Source organism: Malus domestica, chromosome 15 (genome assembly GCF_042453785.1).
Source record: "Malus domestica chromosome 15, GDT2T_hap1".
NCBI lineage: Eukaryota > Viridiplantae > Streptophyta > Magnoliopsida > Rosales > Rosaceae > Malus > Malus domestica.
The window spans coordinates 48,935,042-48,956,249 of NC_091675.1; the positions used below are offsets into that span (position 1 = coordinate 48,935,042).

The following is a 21,208-nucleotide window of genomic DNA, read 5'->3' on the forward strand; positions in this document are numbered from 1 at the left end:
TGACGGAATATGCTAACGGCGTTAGATGACGCCTTTAATAATTGATGGTATATGCTTGCTTTTGGATGGAATATTCCTGACGGCGTTAACTACCGTCGTCAATGTGCCTGGCACGTGAGCGGAAATTTTTTCTAAAAATATGGGGATGTTCATGAGGTTGTGTAGATCATGTTGGTATATTCAAACATCCCATTTGAGCAATGTATGAGAAATTATTAGCTAGTATTGGTTATATGCTTTAAATTAACGTTTTTATAGTTGTTTCACATATAAGGGAGACTTATCCTGAAGACGAGCGCAGTCAAGGTCGACTCGAGGGCTACGACCCTTCAACATACTAGTGAGTGGGCTTTTGATTTTCAGTATATATTAATATACTTGATATTTTCCCAGAAAAATGCATTTAAATGAGTTATGCTTTGAAAATGCCATGCCTATTGATTTATGCTTAAACCATGAGTTAGAATTGTATGCATAAATATAATTGTGGTGCCATGGACGCTCAGGTAAGCTCAAGTGAGTTTATGAATTGTGAATGTGAATAATGGTTGTAACTAATTGAGAAGCATAGAGCTCATAAACTTGCACTTTGGTGTTAGTGATTAGCCAGAGATATGACACAGACCTATATATAATGTCACCTCCCGCATCCTATGCTCACATTGGATCCAATTTAGGTGCACAATCCTATCGTACAGACCATCATAGGTGGTTCCGACTCGTAGGTGACTAGCGATTTATCGCCCAGCTATCATGAGAGCATAGTATTGAGCATAATTATATTACACCCAGTCTTGTCGTACATACCCTTTTAGTGGTTCCGACTTGTGTGCAGTGTAGTGTCATATAGGTCATTTGTAGTGACTCCGGTTAGATTGACTAATGAGCTATGATTTTAGCCGTACAGACTTTTGCAGGGGTTTTGGCTAATATGTTATTTTCCATGAATTTATTCTCACCTGAATTACTTATTCTATTTTATGTTTTGGCATGGCATACTTATGAATATGGTTATGTGAAGCATGATTTGAATTGAGATATATATATATATATATATATATGCATATGTTTATATTCTATTTCTGGGAAAATTATACAGGTTTTATGGCGAGGGGTTAGAACTTTTGAGAAATGAAATGATTTTTGAAAAGCTTTGTTTTTGCCCAATCACATTTTATGTTTTGCGCCTCTCCAGGTTTTAGGTAGACTTGCTGTTGGTGGCGTACAAGGATCTCGGCGGTTCTGACAGAATAAAATATTTGTAGGACATCTTCTGGTACTGTATAACTAGTACTTGTCCTACTAGACTGCACCTAGACTTTCTATGCTCTGATTAAGGGTATTTATACTTGTATCTCACTCGTAACACTTCCTGTTTATAAGTGCACATTAGTAGCTTTCGGTTTTTATTTATTCATATATTTCTTATCTTTATTGCTTCCGCATTGTGCACATGGCTACGTCACCCTCACGTCATCATGCCTCGATCTCGGTCAGGGTGTGTCACCATATTTATAACATATGTGACGTGTCACTAATAGAAAATAAACATGTTAATCAACTTTTCTTTCATGCACACGCGTGCAAAAAACATTTTTTTAATCACGGTGTGCTATGCGCGACTACTCATTTTTTGAATCACATTATTACTGGCCTATTGTTAGGCCAAGCCTACTTCTTCCCCTCAGGGGTAGATAATATGGTTGGTTCAAAAAAAAAAACAATCATTTGACAACTAATTATTATGTGCATGCGAAAAATCTTTTTTATAACCGGCACTATGGCTCTTAAGATGTTTTAAACGTGTTTAAAAATAGAGAAAATTACATTTAATAAACAACTGATTGAATTACATTATTGCTAGCCCATTGTGAGGTATTAATTATAAAAATAAAAAAATAAAAACTGCACAAAAAAACACTATTTATATGACGAAAATACCGTTACATTATTTTGGACTGCTTTTGAACTTTTTTGTTTGTGGGCATTTTTGTCCCATTATTTTTGGTGCCCGTGACCCCAAATGGGACTATTAAGCACGTGCAAAAAGCATTTTTTGAATCACGGTGCCATGCGCGACTACACATTTTTTTGAATTACATTATTGCTAGTTCATAGTGAGGCTAAGCCCACCCCTCTCCTTAGTGTAGATAATATCATTTGTTAAAAAAAAAAATCATTTGACAATTAATTAAATCACATTATTATGCGCTTGCAAAAGATCTTTTTTTATAAGCAACACTACGCCTTTTACGATGTTTTGAACATGTTTAAAAATAGAGAAAATAATATTTAATAAATAACTGATTGAATCACATTATTGCTAGTCTATTGTGAGGTATTGATTATAAAAATAAAATAAAAAACTGCACAAAAATAAATTAATTATAAAAAAACACTATTTATATGACGAAAATACCCTTGCATTATTTTGGACTGCTTTTGAACTTTTTTGTTTGTGGGCATTTTTGTCCCATTATTTTTGGTGAAGCCCGCGACCCCAAGTGGGGGCTGTTAAGCACATGCAAAAAGCATTTTTTGAATCACGGTGCTACGTGCAAAAGCGAAGCTACGTAGGAGCGAAGGGGGGCGTTCGCCCCTCCGCTCGTCGGAAAACAAAGGCAGGAGCGACGCTTGAACCCCTCTGGTTCGGCCGGAAACTGGGGAGCACCGGGTTTTGAAACCAGAAACAGAGGTAGCTCTCGGGGAAGATGACGGGGAGGGTTTTTTTTTTTAAATTTTAAAATCCAGGCCAAAACGACGTCGTTTTAGGCCTAGTAAAAAAATTTAAATTTTTTTGGTAAACGGTGTCGTTTTGGTTTAATGAAATAAAAAATATATATATAAACGGGGGGACCACTGGTCCCCATCCCTATCTCGATCCCCATTCCGTTTCAAATTAAAAACCCTTCACCCTTTTCCCCATATCCCATCCCGTCAGTCCCCCCACCTTCCCCCCCCCCCCCCCCAACACGATAAAACCTTATGTAGACTATAGCAGATTTCACTTTCCATTGGTTGTTGGCCACCAAGACCAGACACATCAGTCTGCAACTGCAAGCACAGCCACTCCAAATTCCAATTAAGGTAAAATTTTTAATTTATTTCAAACCCTAATTGATTATTGAATATAAATTTTTGTTTAATTGATGTAGGATTATAGGGTTATACATTATATGGTTATTGATTATAGATTATTCATATGAATACTATGATTATTGATTTTTTTTTTTTGAAGTACATAAAAGAGGATTGATACATTATATACATTAACATAATGAACCCCAATTCAACTAACTAAAACCCTCATTCAAATGCATTGTTGGTACTTATTAATTACATTCATAGTCTACATACTCTACTGTAGAATAAAAATTGATTATTCATATGATATGATTGTTGGTACTGATTAATTAAATTCGTAGTCTACTCTAGGACTAAGAGTCTAAGATATATTTGTTTTTCTTTCGTTATACAGTTACGTAATGGAACGATATTATAAGAAACAGTGCTTAAATCATTCTCCAAATATTCCGGATAGTCCTCCTCTTCTTTCAAATATTCCGGGTAGTCCTCCTCCTCCTTCTAGTATTCCGAGTAGTGCACAACAAAGTGAGATTACTGAGTTGGATGAAATATTAGCTAATCTTCCGGCAGACCCTGGACTGAGACGTCGAATGCTTGATTATCCACTCAATTGTTGTGAAGCAATTCGTAGATACTACCTTCAAAAGGAACCTTGTCAACCTAAGTCTCGCATCATGCCAAGGAAAGCTAGCGACAATCGATGTTTTATTACAGGTTGGTTTGATAATTTTAAGTGGTTGGAGTACAGTATAGTAAAAGATGCTGCATTTTGCCGTTATTGCTATCTTTTTAAATGTGATTTTGATAAAGCGGGTGGTAGTGGAAGTGATGTCTTCACTACAAAAGGGTTTACAAATTGGAGGAAATGACCTGAAAATTTTCAAGTCCACGAGCGAGGTGTTGGAAGTTTTCATAATAAAGCTATGCAACAAGCTAAAGACTTGATGACACAAAAACAACACATTGAAACATTTGTGATCAAGCAAACTGATGAAGCTCACGTTAATTATCACACTTTACTGAGTGGAGCACTTGATTGCACAAGATGGTTGTTGCGACAAGGTTTGGCTTTTCGTGTGCACGATGAATCTTTGAAATCGAGCAATAGGGGTAATTATATAGAGCTTATGCAATTTCTTGCCGATCATAATGAGAAAGTTAGAAAGGTTGTGTTTGAGAATGGTCCCAAGAATCTCAAGTATACTTCTTCCGATATTCAAAAAGGATCTTGTTCGTGCTTGTGCTATTGAAACTATTAATGCAATCACTAAAGATATGGAAGGTACATTTTTTTCTCTTTTGGTTGATGGATCACGTGATGCTTCCAATAAAGAGCAAATGGCGGTGGTATTGTGTTATGTGAACAAAAAAGGAGAAGCAATTGAAAAGTTTTTGGGTGTTCAACATGTCTCCTCTACAACTAGTAGCTCACTTGAAGAGGCTATTGAGAGATTGTTTGCTACAACAAATTTGAGTATGTCCAAGTTACGAGGACAAGGCTATGATGGAGCTAGTAATTGAGAGATGAGTTAAATGGTCTTAAAACAAAGATTTTGAACAAATACCCTCAAGCATTTTATATTCATTGTTTTGCACACCAACTCCAACTAGCTCTTGTATTTGTGGCAAAGGAAAATGAGGATGTTGCCAATTTCTTCATCAATGCTAATAGATTGGTGAATCTTATTGGATCTTCGTGCAAGTGTCGTGATGCATTGAGAGAGAAACAACAAGAACAAATTCAAAAAGCTCTTCATCTTCGTAATCTTGAAACGGGTAAAGGGTTAAATCAAGAAAGTAGCCTCATGCGTCCATGTGATACACGGTGGAACTCGCATTATGGTACTATAGTTAGTATTATTGTTATGTTTGAAGCCGTGGTGGAGGTGGTTGAATGGATTAAAAGTGATCGCAGCTAAGATAATCTCGGTGAAGCTACTAGGTTATTCAAAGACATACAAACTTTTGATTTTGTGTTTCACCTTTTCTTGATGAGACTTATATTGGGAATTACAAATGAGTTATCACAAGCATTGCAAAAGAAACATCAAGATATTGTGAATGCGATGACGTTAGTGGAAGTATGCAAGCAAAAACTACAATCCTTGAGAGATGATGACTTTGGGGACTTGTTGCATGATGTAGAAAAGTTTTGTGAGGAGCATGATATTGTCATTCCTAACATGAAGGATTTGCATTTCGTACCTGGAAAATCAAGGCGTAAAGCTCCAAAAATCACAAACTTCCATTACTATCGTGTAGACCTCTATTTTCAAGTTCTTGATATGCAACTAAAGGAATTGAATGATCGCTTAAATGAGGTAAACATCGAGTTGCTTCTTTGTATGGTATGTTTGAGTCCAGTGAATAATTTTTCATCTTTTGACAAAGAAAAAATTGTTCGTTTAGCCCAACTTTATCCTCAAGATTTTGATCGTATGGACCTCATGAATCTTCCAATTCAACTTGACAATTACATTCAAGATATGAAGATGCATAGTGAGTTTTCATCATTGAGAGGAATCAGTGATCTTGCAAAAAAGTTAGTGAAGACTGGGAGGTGTGAAAGCTATATGTTAGTGTATAAGCTTCATACATTGGCTTTGGTGTTACCGGTTGCAACCGCTTCGGTGGAGAGAGCTTTTTCTGCTATGAAGATTGTGAAAACACCATTGCGTAATAAAATGGGAGATCAATGGTTGAGTGATAGCATGGTTGTTTACATTGAGAGAGATGTATTTGCTTTTATTGATAATGAGCTTATTATGCGACGTTTTTATGACAAGAAACCTCGTCGACAACAATTGTAATTTGTTTTTATTGATTAATTATGGAAGACATTATTATATACAAAGATTTAGTTGTTGCTATTTTTTTTTAACCTTGCATTGTTTTAAGTTCGCCCCTCCCCCCGAGAAATCCTGGCTTCGCCACTGGCTACGTGTGGCTACACATTTTTTTGAATCACATTATTGCTAGCACATTGTGAGGCTAAGCCCCCCTTCCCCTTAGTGTACATAATATCGTTTGTTAAAAAAAACAATCATTTGACAACTAATTAAATCACATTATTATGCGCGTGTAAAAGACCTTTTTATTAGCATCACTACGCCTCTTAAGATATTTTGAACGTGTTTAAAAATAGAAAAAATAATATTTAATAAATAATTGATTGAATCACATTATTGCTAGCTCATTATGAAGTATTGATTATAAAAATAAAATAAAAAGCTGCACAAAAATAAATTAATTATAAAAACAAAATACTATTTATATGACGAAAATACCCCTGTATTATTTGATACATAACTTGGGTCTTTTTTGTTTGGGTGGCATTTTTATCCTATTATTTTTGGTAAAACCCGTGACTCCAAATGGGACTGCTGGCTTTATATAGTAAGTATAGATATAGATTATCCTTCCTTTTGTTTCGGTAATGTTTTGTTCTTTAGTTTTTTAAGACCCAACCATATTATGTCCCACTAATATATTTACTTAAAATCCTCACATTATATATATTCTTCTTTTAAAAAATAATATATGATCCAATGCTTATGTTTACTAGTCTCTCCGAACGTTGTACCACGCACGTGAGAGGCCTTTATTTAATCATGCATGCGGAGACTAGTATATATCACACGCCTTTTAAGCAATTTGCCCAAATTGAAAGCAGTCACTACCGTTGGCCTTTCTTTTGGAGGGTCTTGTCATTGTTGGGTGTCATTTCTTCCTTGTCATTCTTTCTTCTTTCTCTCCACACAATTCCTATTATCAATATAAAATCATGCAAAAAGTGCCAAGTAAAGCAGAGGTTAAAATTAGAAGGAACCTTACCACTCCAAAGAGAAAGACTTAATTGTGTTCCAATGCTGAAACCGAGCTGAAATATTTGTTGGTAACGTTATCTTGCACAATACACTTGAAAGGTTAGGATCTAATCATTGTTCTAAAAAGCCTCGCTTAGGCGCTAGACGGTTGACCACTGTCCTAATTAATCTCTATGTGTTTGAAAATTCAGAAATGACGCCTAAACTTGCTTAGACTGTAATACTAATTGACACTCTTTTGTATTTGGATTTTACCAAAACTAAATTTTCAATTTCTTGACCCAAGTAACAAAAATATTCACATAAGTGCATGAAATTATACCATCGATTGAGATCTTACTCTTAAGGTCTCGTTTTCATTTTAAGGAAATTGAAAGGGGATTAAACATGAAAGTTAATCAGCAATACGTAAAAGTTAAAAACAGTGCCCACAAACGAAGTGGCATGCCAAGGAAATAAGGCGAAAAAGAAAAAAGCGTAACAACTAATAAGTACAAACCCAGAAAAACAACAACAAATCCTTGTCCCACTAAGTGAAATCGGCTGTATGAATAAAATAGTATGTGGTATGGAAGAAGATGGCTGTATTTCCCGTGTTTACTTTACAATGGTCATATTTATTCACCCAAAATGACGAAATTAATAGTACAAAACAAGCATATGGCAGTATGGCATAACCAGTTAGTGTATTATCACAATCTCAATGGAGTTTAATACGGTTACAGCAGCGGGTACGACTACAGAAGATTTAAGATACATATAAACTGAAGCTTAAAAAAGATTTACATAACCCAATGAGTTCATTTTCTCAGTTGCTAATGCACTCGACTCTCGTCTGGCTTTCTCTGGAAAAAAAGAGACCCTAATAGAACAGCAATACCTGTTAGTGCAATGGTGAACATAAGCCGCTTCCGTGAAAACTCGTTCACCTGCCTTCTTGGAGGACCCTGCCTTCTTTCAGCTGCCCTATCATCCCTTTAGATGAAAATCCAAGGATTAATACCAATGACAGATGAACACAACAGGGACAACACTTAACCAGTCACCGTAATTCTAAGATTAGACCGTCTCTAATGTCAACCAATGACTACATGTGCTAAAAAGATTAGGCAGTTTCAAATGAGGTCGTACCCAGTGCACAAGGCTCCCGCTTTACGCAGGGTCTGGGAGAGGTGAATGTCGGCTAGCCTTACCCCCATTTATGGAGAGGCTGCTCCCAAGTCTCGAACCCGAGACCTACCGCTCATGGGCGAAGGCACTTGCCATCGCACCAAGTGCGACCTCTTAGGCAGTTTCAAATGAGGTAAACAAAATAAATTCTTTCCCAGCTCATTCAAAGACGGTGAAATGTTAACAGTGCAGGATTACAAAAGCGGAGGTTTTCACAAGATCAACCAACTCGAAGAAATCTAATGAATCTGATCCACCCATAATCAGATTGTAACACCATGCTAACTAAAATGTAAACCAGCTTGTACTGCGAGCATGAGCTAGTAATCACAATATCTTGACTCAATTTCACTTCTCTTGTTACTTTACCGCACTAACAACAAAAAGTTACAAATGAACCCCAAATTAAAAAGAAACAGACTTCAAAGACTGATCGGTCAGTGTGTGATAGAACAATTGGGGACACTTTTCATTCCCTTTTTCTTTCCAAATAATTATTTACGCAGTTTTGGTATCTAGGAATCAATTGGATAACTCACTAGATTCAAGGTATGTTGAAGTAAGGAAAGAAGCCCAACATCCAAATTTTGTCCCTGATGAAGGTTAGAATATGGATTAGTCATGAAGGAAACTTAATGCCTTCTAATCCTACCATTTTGTGGGGATTGGAGGGGATTTTCCTTCATGACTACTCCATCCTTCCACTTGGACAACAGTAAGAAATTGACCTTCAATTCTTACTTCAACATAGATCGAATCTAGTGGGTTATCTAGTTTAATGCAATCTTAGCAACAACCGAAAGTGACAAAAAAGGATAAATTTGTAATATTACTATGAGTAACTATTATTGATACTAGTGTTGGAACCCAGAGGACCAACATATTCTTCCCAAACCAAGTGAAACTAGTGGGGGTAGGGGGAAGGGATATGAGATAGGCATGTCCAAGAATCTATAACTATACCTATGAAGCACAGGTAGTTGACTATCAATTATAAGTTACAAGATGGCAAGTAAATTTGTTCTTAGGCCTTCTCACAAGATATTTCATTAAATTGCTCAGTTACACACAACTATAATATCAAGGTTCTAAAAGACACTAGGAGCTAGTTGGACGGCAGGCTGGGGCCTAGTGCCTAGGCAGGGCCTAGGCGGACTAGGAGGATTTAAGTATATTTATTATATATCGTACAAATAAGTGCTTGCTTATACTAAAAAAAATACAGAATTGCATTGGGATAAATAAATTGCAAAATAGAATGATATATAGATTATAAAGTATTAGAACATAATGAAAACATGGGGAACACGCATATAATGTGTGTTCATCAAAGTATTCAATAAGTCTCTTACAATTTATTGAAAAAAACAAAATGCAAAATGAAAGTTATCTATTTTCTGTCTAAGTGAGAGTCGCGATCTAGGTGGGTTTGGACGGGCTAGACGGGCGCCTAAGCAGGTATATGCGCCATTTCTTAATGTTCAAACGCCTATGGATTAATTGGGGCGGTGACCAACAGCCTAGCGCCTAGGCGTGGCCTATACGGCGCTAGGCAGGGATTTTTAGTACAGTGTATAATACTATAACATACGATTTAACATATGGAAAGTGCTAAATGATAGTAACCAACCTGGAAGGACCAGCGGTATTATCTGAGATACCATTACACCTACTTTCATGGTTATAGCGTTCTCGCAGTCTGATGTATCTGTTACAAAGATGACAAAGTTCCGTTCGATTCCCGCATACTTCCTACAATTACAAAGAAGCACTGAGATAACAGTAACACTGATTTGGTGCTGATGTATATAATCCAATGTCATCAAATTTACAATTTTGTTCAGTGTTTACCTGATGCTCAGCAAGATCAATTGCAGGCAATGGGAACTCACAGAAGTCACATGTGACAATTCTCTGAGGGCAGTTTTCACCTTTGTGGATAGCTAATATTTCACGTTCCATTGTCTCACTACAAAGTGAACAGGCTACCTGCAATAATACACGACAATTCGGATGCAAACTATTTACAGTTAAATGGTATATCTACCCAATTTAATATAATAACCAAACAAAATGCGTTGTTAAGTAATTAAAAAAATAAGACAAACAATGGGCACGTGCAGAAAGGTGTGTGCTCAGGCTACAATATAGATGGAAAAGCTTTCACTCTATATTAAAATGAACAAGCAAGAGGCATAATTAATGATTTGTATGCTTCCAGAATAATATGAACCTTTTGTTTCAATTTGACTGCTAAGTAAACTGACAAGGAGCTTGATACAGAATGCAAAAGTAACCTTTAGGATCATAGACATTTTTTAATCATAATATATCAAAAATAGCATATTAAAAAGCTACTTGAGACACTTAGTGCCCCTACAAGGAGTTAATAAATAATGACCGAGTAGTAAATAATTTCCAACATTGTACTACCAATAGGGTTTCCATAATGACTGAGTAGTAAATAAGGAGACTGGCAACTACAGAGGTGGAAGAGAAATGAGGAGGGAGAAGCCAATTTGGATTTTGCAATGGCATACGAATTCTTTCTAGCCAATACATTTAAAAAGAGTGAAGAGCATGTGATTACTTTCAAAAGTGGGTCATCAAAAACACAAATAGATTTCTTCTAATTAAGAAGGAAGGCAGGCCGTATAACTTGTAAGGATTGCAAAGTTATACCAATGGAGAGCTTGGCTAACCAACATCGATTGTTGGTGATGGATGTACATATCAAAAGAGTTAAAAGGAAGAACAAGACCTTCATGTGTCTAGATGGTGGAATCTAAAAGGGCAAAAACAAATTACTTTCAAAGAGAAAGTACACGCCCAATGCATTTGGGATATATAGGGAAAGCTAGCCAAGTATGGGATTCCATGGCTACTTGTATCCGGAAAATTGCAAAAGGGGTATTAAAAAAAGTCCAAGGGTTTTGCTCCACATCAAAAGGAATCTTGGTGGTGGAAAGTGGAGGTACATGAAAAGGTTAAGGATAAGCAGTACAAGGATAGTACCGAACCGATGAAATAACGAAGAAGGAGGCAGAGAAAACCATGAGAGAAGCAAAGCTAGCAGCTTTTGACATGTATAAGTGATTAGATACCAAAGAAGGAGAGTTGGATATCTATAAACTGGTTAGAGCAAGGGAAAGGAAGACAAGAGACCTCAACCAAGTAAGGTGCATCAAGGATGAGAATGGAAATATTCTAGCTATGGAGAATGCTGGTTAAAGACAGATGGATAGCTTATTTTCATAATCTTTTCAATGAAGGACACGACATGAGTACTTCTTTGGTGAGTTGAGTAACTCTGAACAGTGTAGAAATTACTCCTACCACCAAATCAAGAAAAAGGAAGTGGTTGTGCCTTTGAAAAAATGAAGTATAGAAAAGCAGTGGGTCTTGACAATATACCGATTGAAGTGTTGAAGGTCTTCAGAAAGACGGGTATAGCACGGCTCACAAACCTTTTCCATAAGATTTAAAAAAACGAAGAAGATGCCAATTTAGTGGCGAAAAAGAACATTGGTGCCTCTCTACAAGAATAAGGACGATATACAAAATTGCATGACTATAGGGGTATTAAGTTAATGAGTCATAATATATGTCAACTTGACAAAGCCCTGAACTGAATGAGGCAGACAAAATGGATTCTCTTTTAACTATCCCAGTTGGAAGAGACATTGTTTAATAGATACTTACCATGTTCACACGTACAGGCTACAAGCATCAAAGTTCTACACAAAAGTGGCTATCAACTTATTGTATTAAAACAACCAAATCACTCTTAGTGTCAAGACAAGAATAACAGTCGGTTGTACATGGATTCTCATATGTCTCCAATTATCATCTAGAGAAGGCATCCCTGTATGCTCAAATACTTTAGAATAAAACTAAGGACCAGATTACATATGTTAACATGGCGGCATAGGAATTGGAGAATTTAGGTTTCTGAAAGTTCCCATGGTGGAGTGACATCTGAAGGGTTTAATTTCTTATAGAAGTATTCAGCAAACAAGTAGCTAATACAATTGATAAGATAACAGAAAAGCAAATGAGATCATTCACTCCCAGAGCATGAGAACACTCAACCCAAATTCAAATATTGTAATCTAACTTCTCACATTGAATACTCGTAAAATCTGAAAAAGTTTATGCCAAACAAAAGCAGGGCAATCGTAGGTTTTAACTTAAAACTAACAGGAGAAACTGCCCTTTGTTTAAAGTTTCATGAACTGCAGTAGGAAGAAAAGCAAATATGGAAACACACGTACCGGAGCATGGGTGTTCGAGTAATGTTCCTCAGCATATTTTTTTGGAACCATATCACCACATACTTTACATTTTTCTAGATTGCGGAAGCAATGAACAGAGTGCAAGTCAATATTTGATGAGGGGATAGCTCTGTCACTGGAAACAAAAACAAAAATATGTCCATTAGGAGAGTACAGTTAGTGTAATGAAGCACCTGGATTTTTACAAACCATTAAGCAAAGTAAACAACTTTGAGGCATAGAACATATATGGAGTGTGTTTGTTCTTGTAAAATCGAACACACAGTAATGCATTCAAGAGATTGTGGAGGGAAAGCAAGCCGTCAATGCCTAAATGATCTCAGCTCAAGGTAAGAAAACACCCAACTATGTCAATTTTTAACAATTCAGCATCAATCAATTGGGTATCTCACAAAATTCAGACCAACTGCTAAAAAATTAAAAAACACAAGAACCCACTTCATAATTATGCTAAAATCATGATTTTCTCTAATTGGGGTATCCCAGATATCTCAAATCATTACAATTAAAACACCGAAATCATGCATAAACATAGTACCAGAATTACAAAATTCAAAGATAGAAACTCCCAAAAAAGATTAATTACCAGTGATTGCATATTGTGGTTGCTTCTCCAGATGCAACAGCCATATCGATTCAGAAAATTAAGCCTTATATCTTGAAAAACGGAACCAGATATCTGCAGGAAGCAAATTAGGCAACAAATCACATGAAATTATTGGGGGAAGAAAAGAAGAAGAATTTGTAGGATGAAAATTACCGAAAGCAAAAAGAGCTTCTGGGTTTCGGTAGACTTACAATTATTGTTAATTTTTTGATCAAACGAAAGGGATGGAGCAGAAGAGTAACATATGAGGCAAAAGTCTAAGTCTTACAACCCGGTTTCACTTTTTTTTGTTTGAAGGAAAATAAAGGCTAAGGGGTGTATTCAATTGGGATTTCGAAAGTTTTTAATTCTGTTAATGATTTTAGGGATATTTAATTAGAATTTTAAGTGATTTTTTGAAATTCAAGGTGTATTCAATTAGAATTTTAAGATAATTTATTAAAATCCTTAGAAATCCGGATATATTCAATTAGGATTTTAAAGAAGTTTATAACATTTCAAGTGTATTCAATTAGAAATTGATTTTAAAGAATTCGAGAAAATTGAGGAATTTGAGGGAATTTGAGAGATTTTGTAATGTATTTTAGGCATCCACAAATTTCACATCTTCCTATGAGATTTCGAGGGAATTGAATTAAAATTTTATATGGAATCTCTACAAATCAATTAAACTCTATAAAAATTCATGGATTTATAAATCCATTAAAATCTCTCAAATTCTCAATTAAATACATATTTAAAATGGTCTCTGAGATTTGCATAATAAATAGAAATGGTTCATGAGATTCAAAATCAATAAAAATGGTCTCTGAGATTGTCCACCATCTATGATTTTTGTCATTCCGTTAAAAACTCTTTAGACAATTTTTAAAGTTTCGTCACTTAATCGATTCTTAACCAAATTGACTCATAATATATCAAAATGAAGATAGGAAAGTGTATAACAAGATTATACCTGTTTAAAAGTCCAATGGTTGACGGAGATGGCCAGAAAATAGCCTGAAAGGTGACTGGTTCGCGGGAAAACTAGAAAACTCGCCGGAAACTGAGTAAATTTTAAATGTTCATAACTTCTGAGTGATTCAAAAACGAAAAACATACTTTTCAATAAGATGAAGATAATGGTACATTTCTGAATGCCTAACTCGCTTTGGTTTGGCCAGAAAACGGTTTAAAAGTGGCTAACCATTTTCGAGTTAGCCACTTTCAAGCCGTTTTCCAGCCAAACTACGGCGATTTAGCCATTGAGAATGGTACCATTATCTTCGTCTCATCAAGAAGTATGATTTTCGTTTTTGAATCACTCGATTTCGTTGAGTATTGAAGAAGTTATGAATGTTTAGAGTTTACCCAGTTTTCGACGAGTTTTCCAGTTTTTCCGTGAATCAGTCATCTTTCAGGCTATTTTTCGGCCATATCTTTTTACACTTTCCTATCTTCATTTTGATATATTATGAATCGAATTTGGTTAAGAATCAATTGATTTATGAAATTTTGAAAATTGCCCAAAAAATTTTTAACGGAATGATCAAAATCATGGATGGTAGACAATCTAAGGAACTATTTCTATTGATTTTGAATCTTATGAACTATTTTTATTGATTATGCAAACCTCAGAAACCATTTTGAATATTTAGCCGAAAATAAATAAAGAACTTTTGCAACCTAATAAAACAGAATGAGTATTGACTATGGGGATTTGAGAGAGGGCTCAGCTGGCTGGACATCGTCGGTATCGAACCGGGTTGGGCCTTCTGGCATGGGTATACTCCGTTTGAATCCTACTGGGCTGCCGAGACTTTGAGATCATAAAAAATAGAAATATTTTTACACTAGCGGATCTGATTTTAATTTTTCAATACTTTGAGATATTTACACTTAAAAGTAGAAATAAATTGGTATTGAACTCTCAAATAAAAAAATTTGACCTAAAAATTCTCAATTACAGGTGACGAGATGAGTGGCACGACACTAACGCAATTGTCAATCACGTTTTTCTTTACAGGATATTAATGTGATCATGCAAAATGTATGTATGATGAAATAATCTTTGAAAAATCAACCAATTACGAAAATCACAACGCATGAAAAATATGAATTTCCCTTAAAAACACATGCTACTGCCGACTCTTAAAACCCTCACTCAGCTGCTAAAATATCGCATGCAAGTATATTATAGCAAATGCAAAGTACACTACATATATTCAATGCAAGAGACAAACACTAAGGTAAAATACAAAAATATATATAATAATGAAATTAAACTTGAATATGCAGCATAAGAGAAAAACGAAGAGTGAAGGTTTGATACAGACGAGCTAAGGTCTAATACAGACTTGTGGAAAACTAAAGCATGCAGCAGATGGTCTTTGAATGAACAATGAAGAAAATATGATTTCCTTTTCTTCCTAATGCATGGTTGTCGAGTAACATGTAACATCATTAGGAAGCTGCAAAAATCTCTTTTTAGCAGTGCATGTATACGACGGCAAATGAAAAGTAGAATGAGTAATTCCAATGCACGCGGCAACGGCAGCAAAAACCCTAGTCTAATGCATCTATATATGTTGCAGTAGAGGATTTCAGAATGACTAAAAAATCTACAAGATTAAGATGAAATACGAATTGTTCGCGTCAGGAATTTCCGTCGGAGATGTTTCCTGGCCGACGAGCACACAGCTCCCCTGAAGGTTGGCGCCGGTTGAGGGCTGCTGTCGGGCTTCTGCTTCACTGTCGGGCTTTGTCGGGCAAGTCTCGTCGGGCAAAACTCTTCGGGCAAGGCTCGTCGGGCAAGGCTCGTCGGGCAAGGCTGAAAGAGAAGGATAGAGTTCACTTTGAGAGGTGCCTTTTTGGGGCCTTAGATGTAGGCCTTGAGGCTCACAATCAAGGTTAACTTTTAGGTGCTTAGGCGTGGCACTGCCATCTTCAGCATGGCAGATGTAAAATGGATGTCGAGTTTTAATCGTATATATGTATATATCCGAGAAACCGTGTTAGTTATAACAGGTGCTTTTGTGGGGCCTTAGGTGTAGGCCTTGAGGCTTCCCATAAATAACTAAACCAGTGCTCGAACACATCATATCTGTTCTCGTGATTGCAGGAGTTCTCTAACTATTATACTTCTGATTACCCGAGTCCAAGAAGTAGAATGAACCTAAATAGGTGCCTTTGTGGGGCCTTAGGTGTAGGCCTTGAGGCTTCCCATCAGAGTTCGTTCTTATACTCAAACTCTCTAGATCGCAGAACGGAATGAATCCAAATGGATGCCTTTGTGGGGCCTTAGGTGTAGGCCTTGAGGCTTTCCATCAGAATCCATTCCATGCTCAAGCATTCTACGGTAATCATAACATAATAGAAATAAAACTAGAGGGTAGGTTGATTACTTGCGCCCCAAGTAACTTCGGACTTCTCGTTTATCAAGGACTGTCGTGGATGGGTTAAGTCCACATAAGGTTCTTTTTTATGCCTTGAGGCCAAGGACTTTTAACTGATCAGATTTACATGCCCGAGGGCTTAGGACTTGGATCTGGTTTGAACACTGAAGATATATTCAAATCGGATTCAAGTATTGAGAAAGCCTTTTAATAGTCATATTGCTAGAAATAACTTGCATATAACTGGACGTATACAACATATTGAAAAGACAAAAACAAAGCAAAGAAGGTCGGGCAAGGTTAAACCTTATCAGGTAAGGCTGCTCGTCTTGTAGGTTCCTATCTTTGTAGTTTTGTTAAGGGTCTGAAAGCTTAGATGGATAGAGAGAGGGATTACAAAAGATGAATCGATACTACAGCAAGGTTGAACAGGGTAGCAGAGCTATTACAAAGGTTTGAAGGAAGGGTTATCCTGCGAGGGATGAAGGCTTGTCCCGAGAGGGATGAGGGCTGACTACAGCTTTGTTTTGAAGGCAAATCTGGCTTTGAGCAGAGTTTGTGCTTGCATTTGTTTGTTTGATTGAGTGTCCTTATTCCTGGTTTCTCTTTCTTTTTATATAAACAACTCGGCTTGGCCTTCTGTAGCAGCAGCCTTGCCCGAATGCGGTTTGAAGGTGATGACTCATCAAATATTTTACATGTAATGCCACCATAAAGTGCTTTATGGGCTGTGTAGCTGATCAGTCTACACCACTTGGCCTTTGGGTAGGTAAGCAAGTGGTCTTCATGAGCTGCACCAAGTCAGAAAAAAAGCCCATTTCTGCCTTCTGGGCTTTGACTGTCTTTCCCTTTGGGCCTCCTTTCGGGCCAGCTCCTTCCTTGAGCCCAAAGTTCAAGTTTTGATCCAAACAGTGCCCCCTTCAATTAATGTTAAGGTTGGAATCCCAGGCGCCATCATTGATTGAATATCCGCATGCGTGTATCTCAATCTTTTGGAACTTCGTGTTTTCTAGACAGGATGAAGGCAACCCCGTGCCTCTTGCTCTTCTCACGACCCCTGAACTACCCTCTGGGGCTCTATAAATTCTGGCTCGGAATTTCTTCTATCAAGCCATCAAATCTTCTTCACTCTTTTCTTCCATCTTCCTCGAGCATTTAGAAACTGAGAGATGAGTTCCTCAGGCTTTGAGTGGGGTTTCCTAAAACTCTCTTTTCGTGAGAAAGAGGGCTTTCATCAAAGGACTGCTATCTCCAACACCCTTGGTCGAACACCCCGCTATCTCCAACACCCTTGGTCAGGCGGTTTCCTTTCGGAGACTTGTCTTCCTGCTTGTTGCGATGATAAGTCGGGCTTGACCATCACCTACGGTGATGGTCCTGTCTGAGGATCCTCTACCAGGCTCATGTTGGCCGCACAACCCGATCACCTGATCGGGTTCCATCCATGAAGACATCGGAAAATCAGCTGAAGATACCATTGCATCTAGGAGGAGAATTGATTGTAATACGTTGGCTTTGAATCTTTTGTAAATTTCATCAATTTGTCGAAATGAAATATACATTATCTCAGCAACTCTTGTCTTTCCATCTTCTTGAATGTTTGATAAATAATACACTGCACATTGATATCCCGAAGCTTGCTTTACCTTGCATCCTCTTCAATATAACAATCTCTGATATCCCACAATGTAGGACAATATTTCTTTAAGAATTTAACGTTAATGGTATGTTTATGCCTGTTTCCTTCAAGGTCCGCTAGGTAGTATCCCCTTTTATCTAAAACGCGACTAATAACGAAAGGACCTTCCCATGTCGGGCTCCATTTTCCAAAGCCCCTAAGCTGAGCTCCTAGAGGGAGGACTGTCTTCCATACTAAATCCCCTTCCTTGAAAGATTTCATCCTTACCTTTTTGTTATAAGCTCGGGCAACAACTCGCTTTCCTTCTTGAATCTGGTTCAAAGCTTCAATTCGGGCGGCATCCAAATCTTCAATCCCTTGACACATGGCTTCGATATACTCTTCACTATGCAATCCAAACTGATTTTGAATTCTTACAGAACTTACATTGATTTCCACGGGGAGCACTGCATCTTGCCCGAAAGTTAAAGCATAAGGGGTTGTCTATGTTCCTGCTCTCTTAGAAGTTCTATATGCCCACAAAGTGTTCCCCAGATTTTCATGTCATTTTTCTGGACTATCAATCACCATCCTCTTGATAATGTTGACCAGGATCTTGTTGCTGGCTTCTGCCTGACCATTTGATTGAGGATAGTACGGACTGGACTAGATCATCTTTATTTTGTACTCGCTTGCAAATTCCTCAACTTCTTTTGAAATAAAAGATGGCCCACGATCCGTTACTATGGTTTCGGGCACCCCATATCTGTGCAGAATCTTGGTCTCGATAAAATTCTTGACTGTGGCTGAGTTTATGGATTTTACTGCTGATGCTTCCACCCACTTGGTGAAGTAATCCGTTGCTACAATTATGAAGGTATGCCCTTTACTAGAAGCTGGATAAATTTGCCCGATGAAGTCCATCGCCCATCCTTTGAAGGGCCAAGGCTTGACCACTGGATTTAAAGGCACCGAGGGCACATGCTGGAGAGGTTCGTGCCTCTGACATTCTTCACAACCTCGGGCATAGGACTTGCAATCTTTTTCCATGTCGGGCCAGAAATAACCATATCTCCTAAGCAACCATCTCATCTTCGTTCCAGCCTGATGTGCTCCACATACTCCTTCATGTACTTCGGCCATCACCTTCATGGATTCTTCTTGGCCCAAGCATTTCAACAGTAACCCATCTGGAGTTTTTCTTAGCAAGTTCTTCGCCCATAAGACATACTTGGTTGCTTGCTGTCTATCCTTCTTGCTTGTAGGCGAAGAAGGATCCTTCAAATGATGAACGATAGGTGACCTCCAATCTTCTATTTCGGCCTCTAATACCATTATATCTAGACAGAATCCCTTTTCTAAGATGGAATGAAGGTTTCTTCTTTGGATCTCGACATCTACCCCATTATTTCCTCTCCTGTATTGGCACTCCTGAGGCTAGTTGTGCCATCTCGTTGGCCGCTAAGTTGGATCCCCTGGGAACATGATTGACCGATATCTCAGAATCCCAGAAACTCAATAATTGCGTAGCTGCCAAGTAATACCCCGCCATGGTAATATGTCTGCACTTGAACTCCCCATTTAACTGGTTTATTACCAACTCTGAATCCCCAAAAACCTCTACCTCTACTGCCTCCAGATCCATCAAGATTTCCAGACCAATAATTAAGGCCTCATACTCTGCCCGATTATTAGTATTTCCTTGGTAGTCCAAGAGAAATGAATAATAATGATAAACTCCCTGAGGGTTTACAATTACAATTCCCGCTCCTGAAGCCTTTTGAGTGTGGGATCCATCGACATACAACTTCCAAGGAGTGATCCAGAGACCAGCTACTCTTCTTATCTCTTGCTGGACCCAGTCTTCTTTGCCCGAAATATCTTCTCTTGGCGGGATCCAAATGCTAGTAACCTCTAAGCTTCCCGGGATATTGATCACCTCACTTGGAGATTCTTGATGCTCGGTCAGGAAGTCGGCAATTGCTTGACCTTTGACTGCCCTTTGGGGTACGTACTGAAAACTGAATTCTGATAATGCTAGAATCCATTTCCCAATCCTTCCTGTGAGCATTAGCTTTGACAACATGTACTTTATCACATCTGTCTTGGCGATGATGTGCACGTGACAAGGTAACATGTAATGCCTTAATTTACTGGCAGTGAAATATAAAGCCAAGCGTAATCTCTCTACCGGGGAATACCTTGTCTCTACCTCGGTCAGAATTCTATTGAGGTAGTACACTGCCTGCTCCTTCCCGCTTTCATTATTTTGGGCTAGCAAACTCCCGATTGACTTTTCAGAGGCAGAAATATACAGCTTCAAGGGTTTTCCCCTTTGGGGTGGCACCAACACTGGTGGAGAAGTCAAATAGGCCTTGATGCTGTCAAAGGCCTGTTGGTGTGGTGGTCCCCATTCGAAGTTTTCTTTATCTTTTAATCTTAGTAAGGGAGTCAGCGGCTGGATCTTGCTTGCTAAATTAGCAATGAATCTCCTCAAGAAGTTAATTTTGCCCAGTAACCTCTGGAGTTGCACCTTGTTGGTGGGTGAAGGTGACTCCATTATTGCCTGAGATTTGTTCTTATCCACTTCCACACCTCTTTGATGCACCAGGAATCCCAAGAAGTTGCCCGCTCTTACTCCAAACGCACACTTCTTTGGATTCATCTTCAATTTGTGGATCCTCATCCTTGCTAATGTCTGTTTGAGATCTTCCAGATGCTGTTCTTCTGTCTTGGACTTCACCACTATGTCATCGATGTATACCTCCATACTCTGGCCAATCAGATCGTGAAAGATGGCATTCATTGCCCTCTGGTAAGTTGCACCAGCGTTCTTGAGCCCGAATGGCATGACCAGATATTCATATGCCCCCACATGCCCGGGACACCTAAAAGCTGTTTTATGTATATCTTCTGGAGCCATCTTTATCTGATTATACCCGGCATTCCCATCCATAAAAGATAGACTTTATGCTTTGCTACTGCATCTATGGATAAATCGGCCATTGGCATGGGATACTCATCATTTGGTGTAGCGCCATTAATATTTCTGTAATCCACACAACATCGTACCGCTTTTGTTACAGCTTTTAAAACGGGTACAATGTTGGCCAACCACTCCACATATTTGGCTGGTCTGATAAAGCCAGCTTTCACTAGCCTTTCAATCTCTTCTTTGATCTTTTCTTCTATCTCCTTTGACATCATTCGTGGTGCTTGCTTGACAGGTT

At 37.9% G+C, this 21,208-nt stretch overlaps 3 protein-coding genes across 4 annotated transcripts; 2 read left to right on the plus strand and 1 right to left on the minus strand.

The window, feature by feature from the left end:
- Positions 1–4,266: 4,266 nt before the first annotated feature.
- On the plus strand, positions 4,267–5,006 carry LOC139191981 (uncharacterized). Its single transcript, XM_070813020.1, has 2 exons — positions 4,267–4,600; positions 4,699–5,006. The coding sequence occupies exons 1-2, from the start codon at positions 4,267–4,269 to the stop codon at positions 5,004–5,006; spliced, it is 642 nt and encodes a 213-aa protein (XP_070669121.1).
- A 147-nt stretch (positions 5,007–5,153) lies between these two features.
- LOC139191982 (uncharacterized) lies at positions 5,154–5,897 on the plus strand. Its single transcript, XM_070813021.1, has one exon. It carries the CDS (start codon positions 5,154–5,156, stop codon positions 5,895–5,897), a length of 744 nt encoding a protein of 247 aa, XP_070669122.1.
- Positions 5,898–7,575: 1,678 nt separating this feature from the next.
- On the minus strand, positions 7,576–13,321 carry LOC114821616 (uncharacterized). Of its 2 annotated transcripts, none has more exons than XM_029094536.2 (6): positions 13,178–13,321; positions 12,966–13,058; positions 12,359–12,494; positions 9,936–10,073; positions 9,715–9,836; positions 7,576–7,889 (listed from the first exon to the last, which is right to left on the minus strand). In XM_029094536.2, the coding sequence occupies exons 2-6, from the start codon at positions 13,007–13,009 to the stop codon at positions 7,730–7,732; spliced, it is 600 nt and encodes a 199-aa protein (XP_028950369.1). In that variant the 5' UTR covers positions 13,010–13,058; positions 13,178–13,321; the 3' UTR covers positions 7,576–7,729. The 2 variants fall into 2 exon arrangements, with proteins under 2 accessions (XP_028950369.1, XP_028950368.1); XM_029094535.2 differs by having other exon boundaries at positions 13,140–13,267.
- Between the last annotated feature and the right edge of the window lie 7,887 nt (positions 13,322–21,208).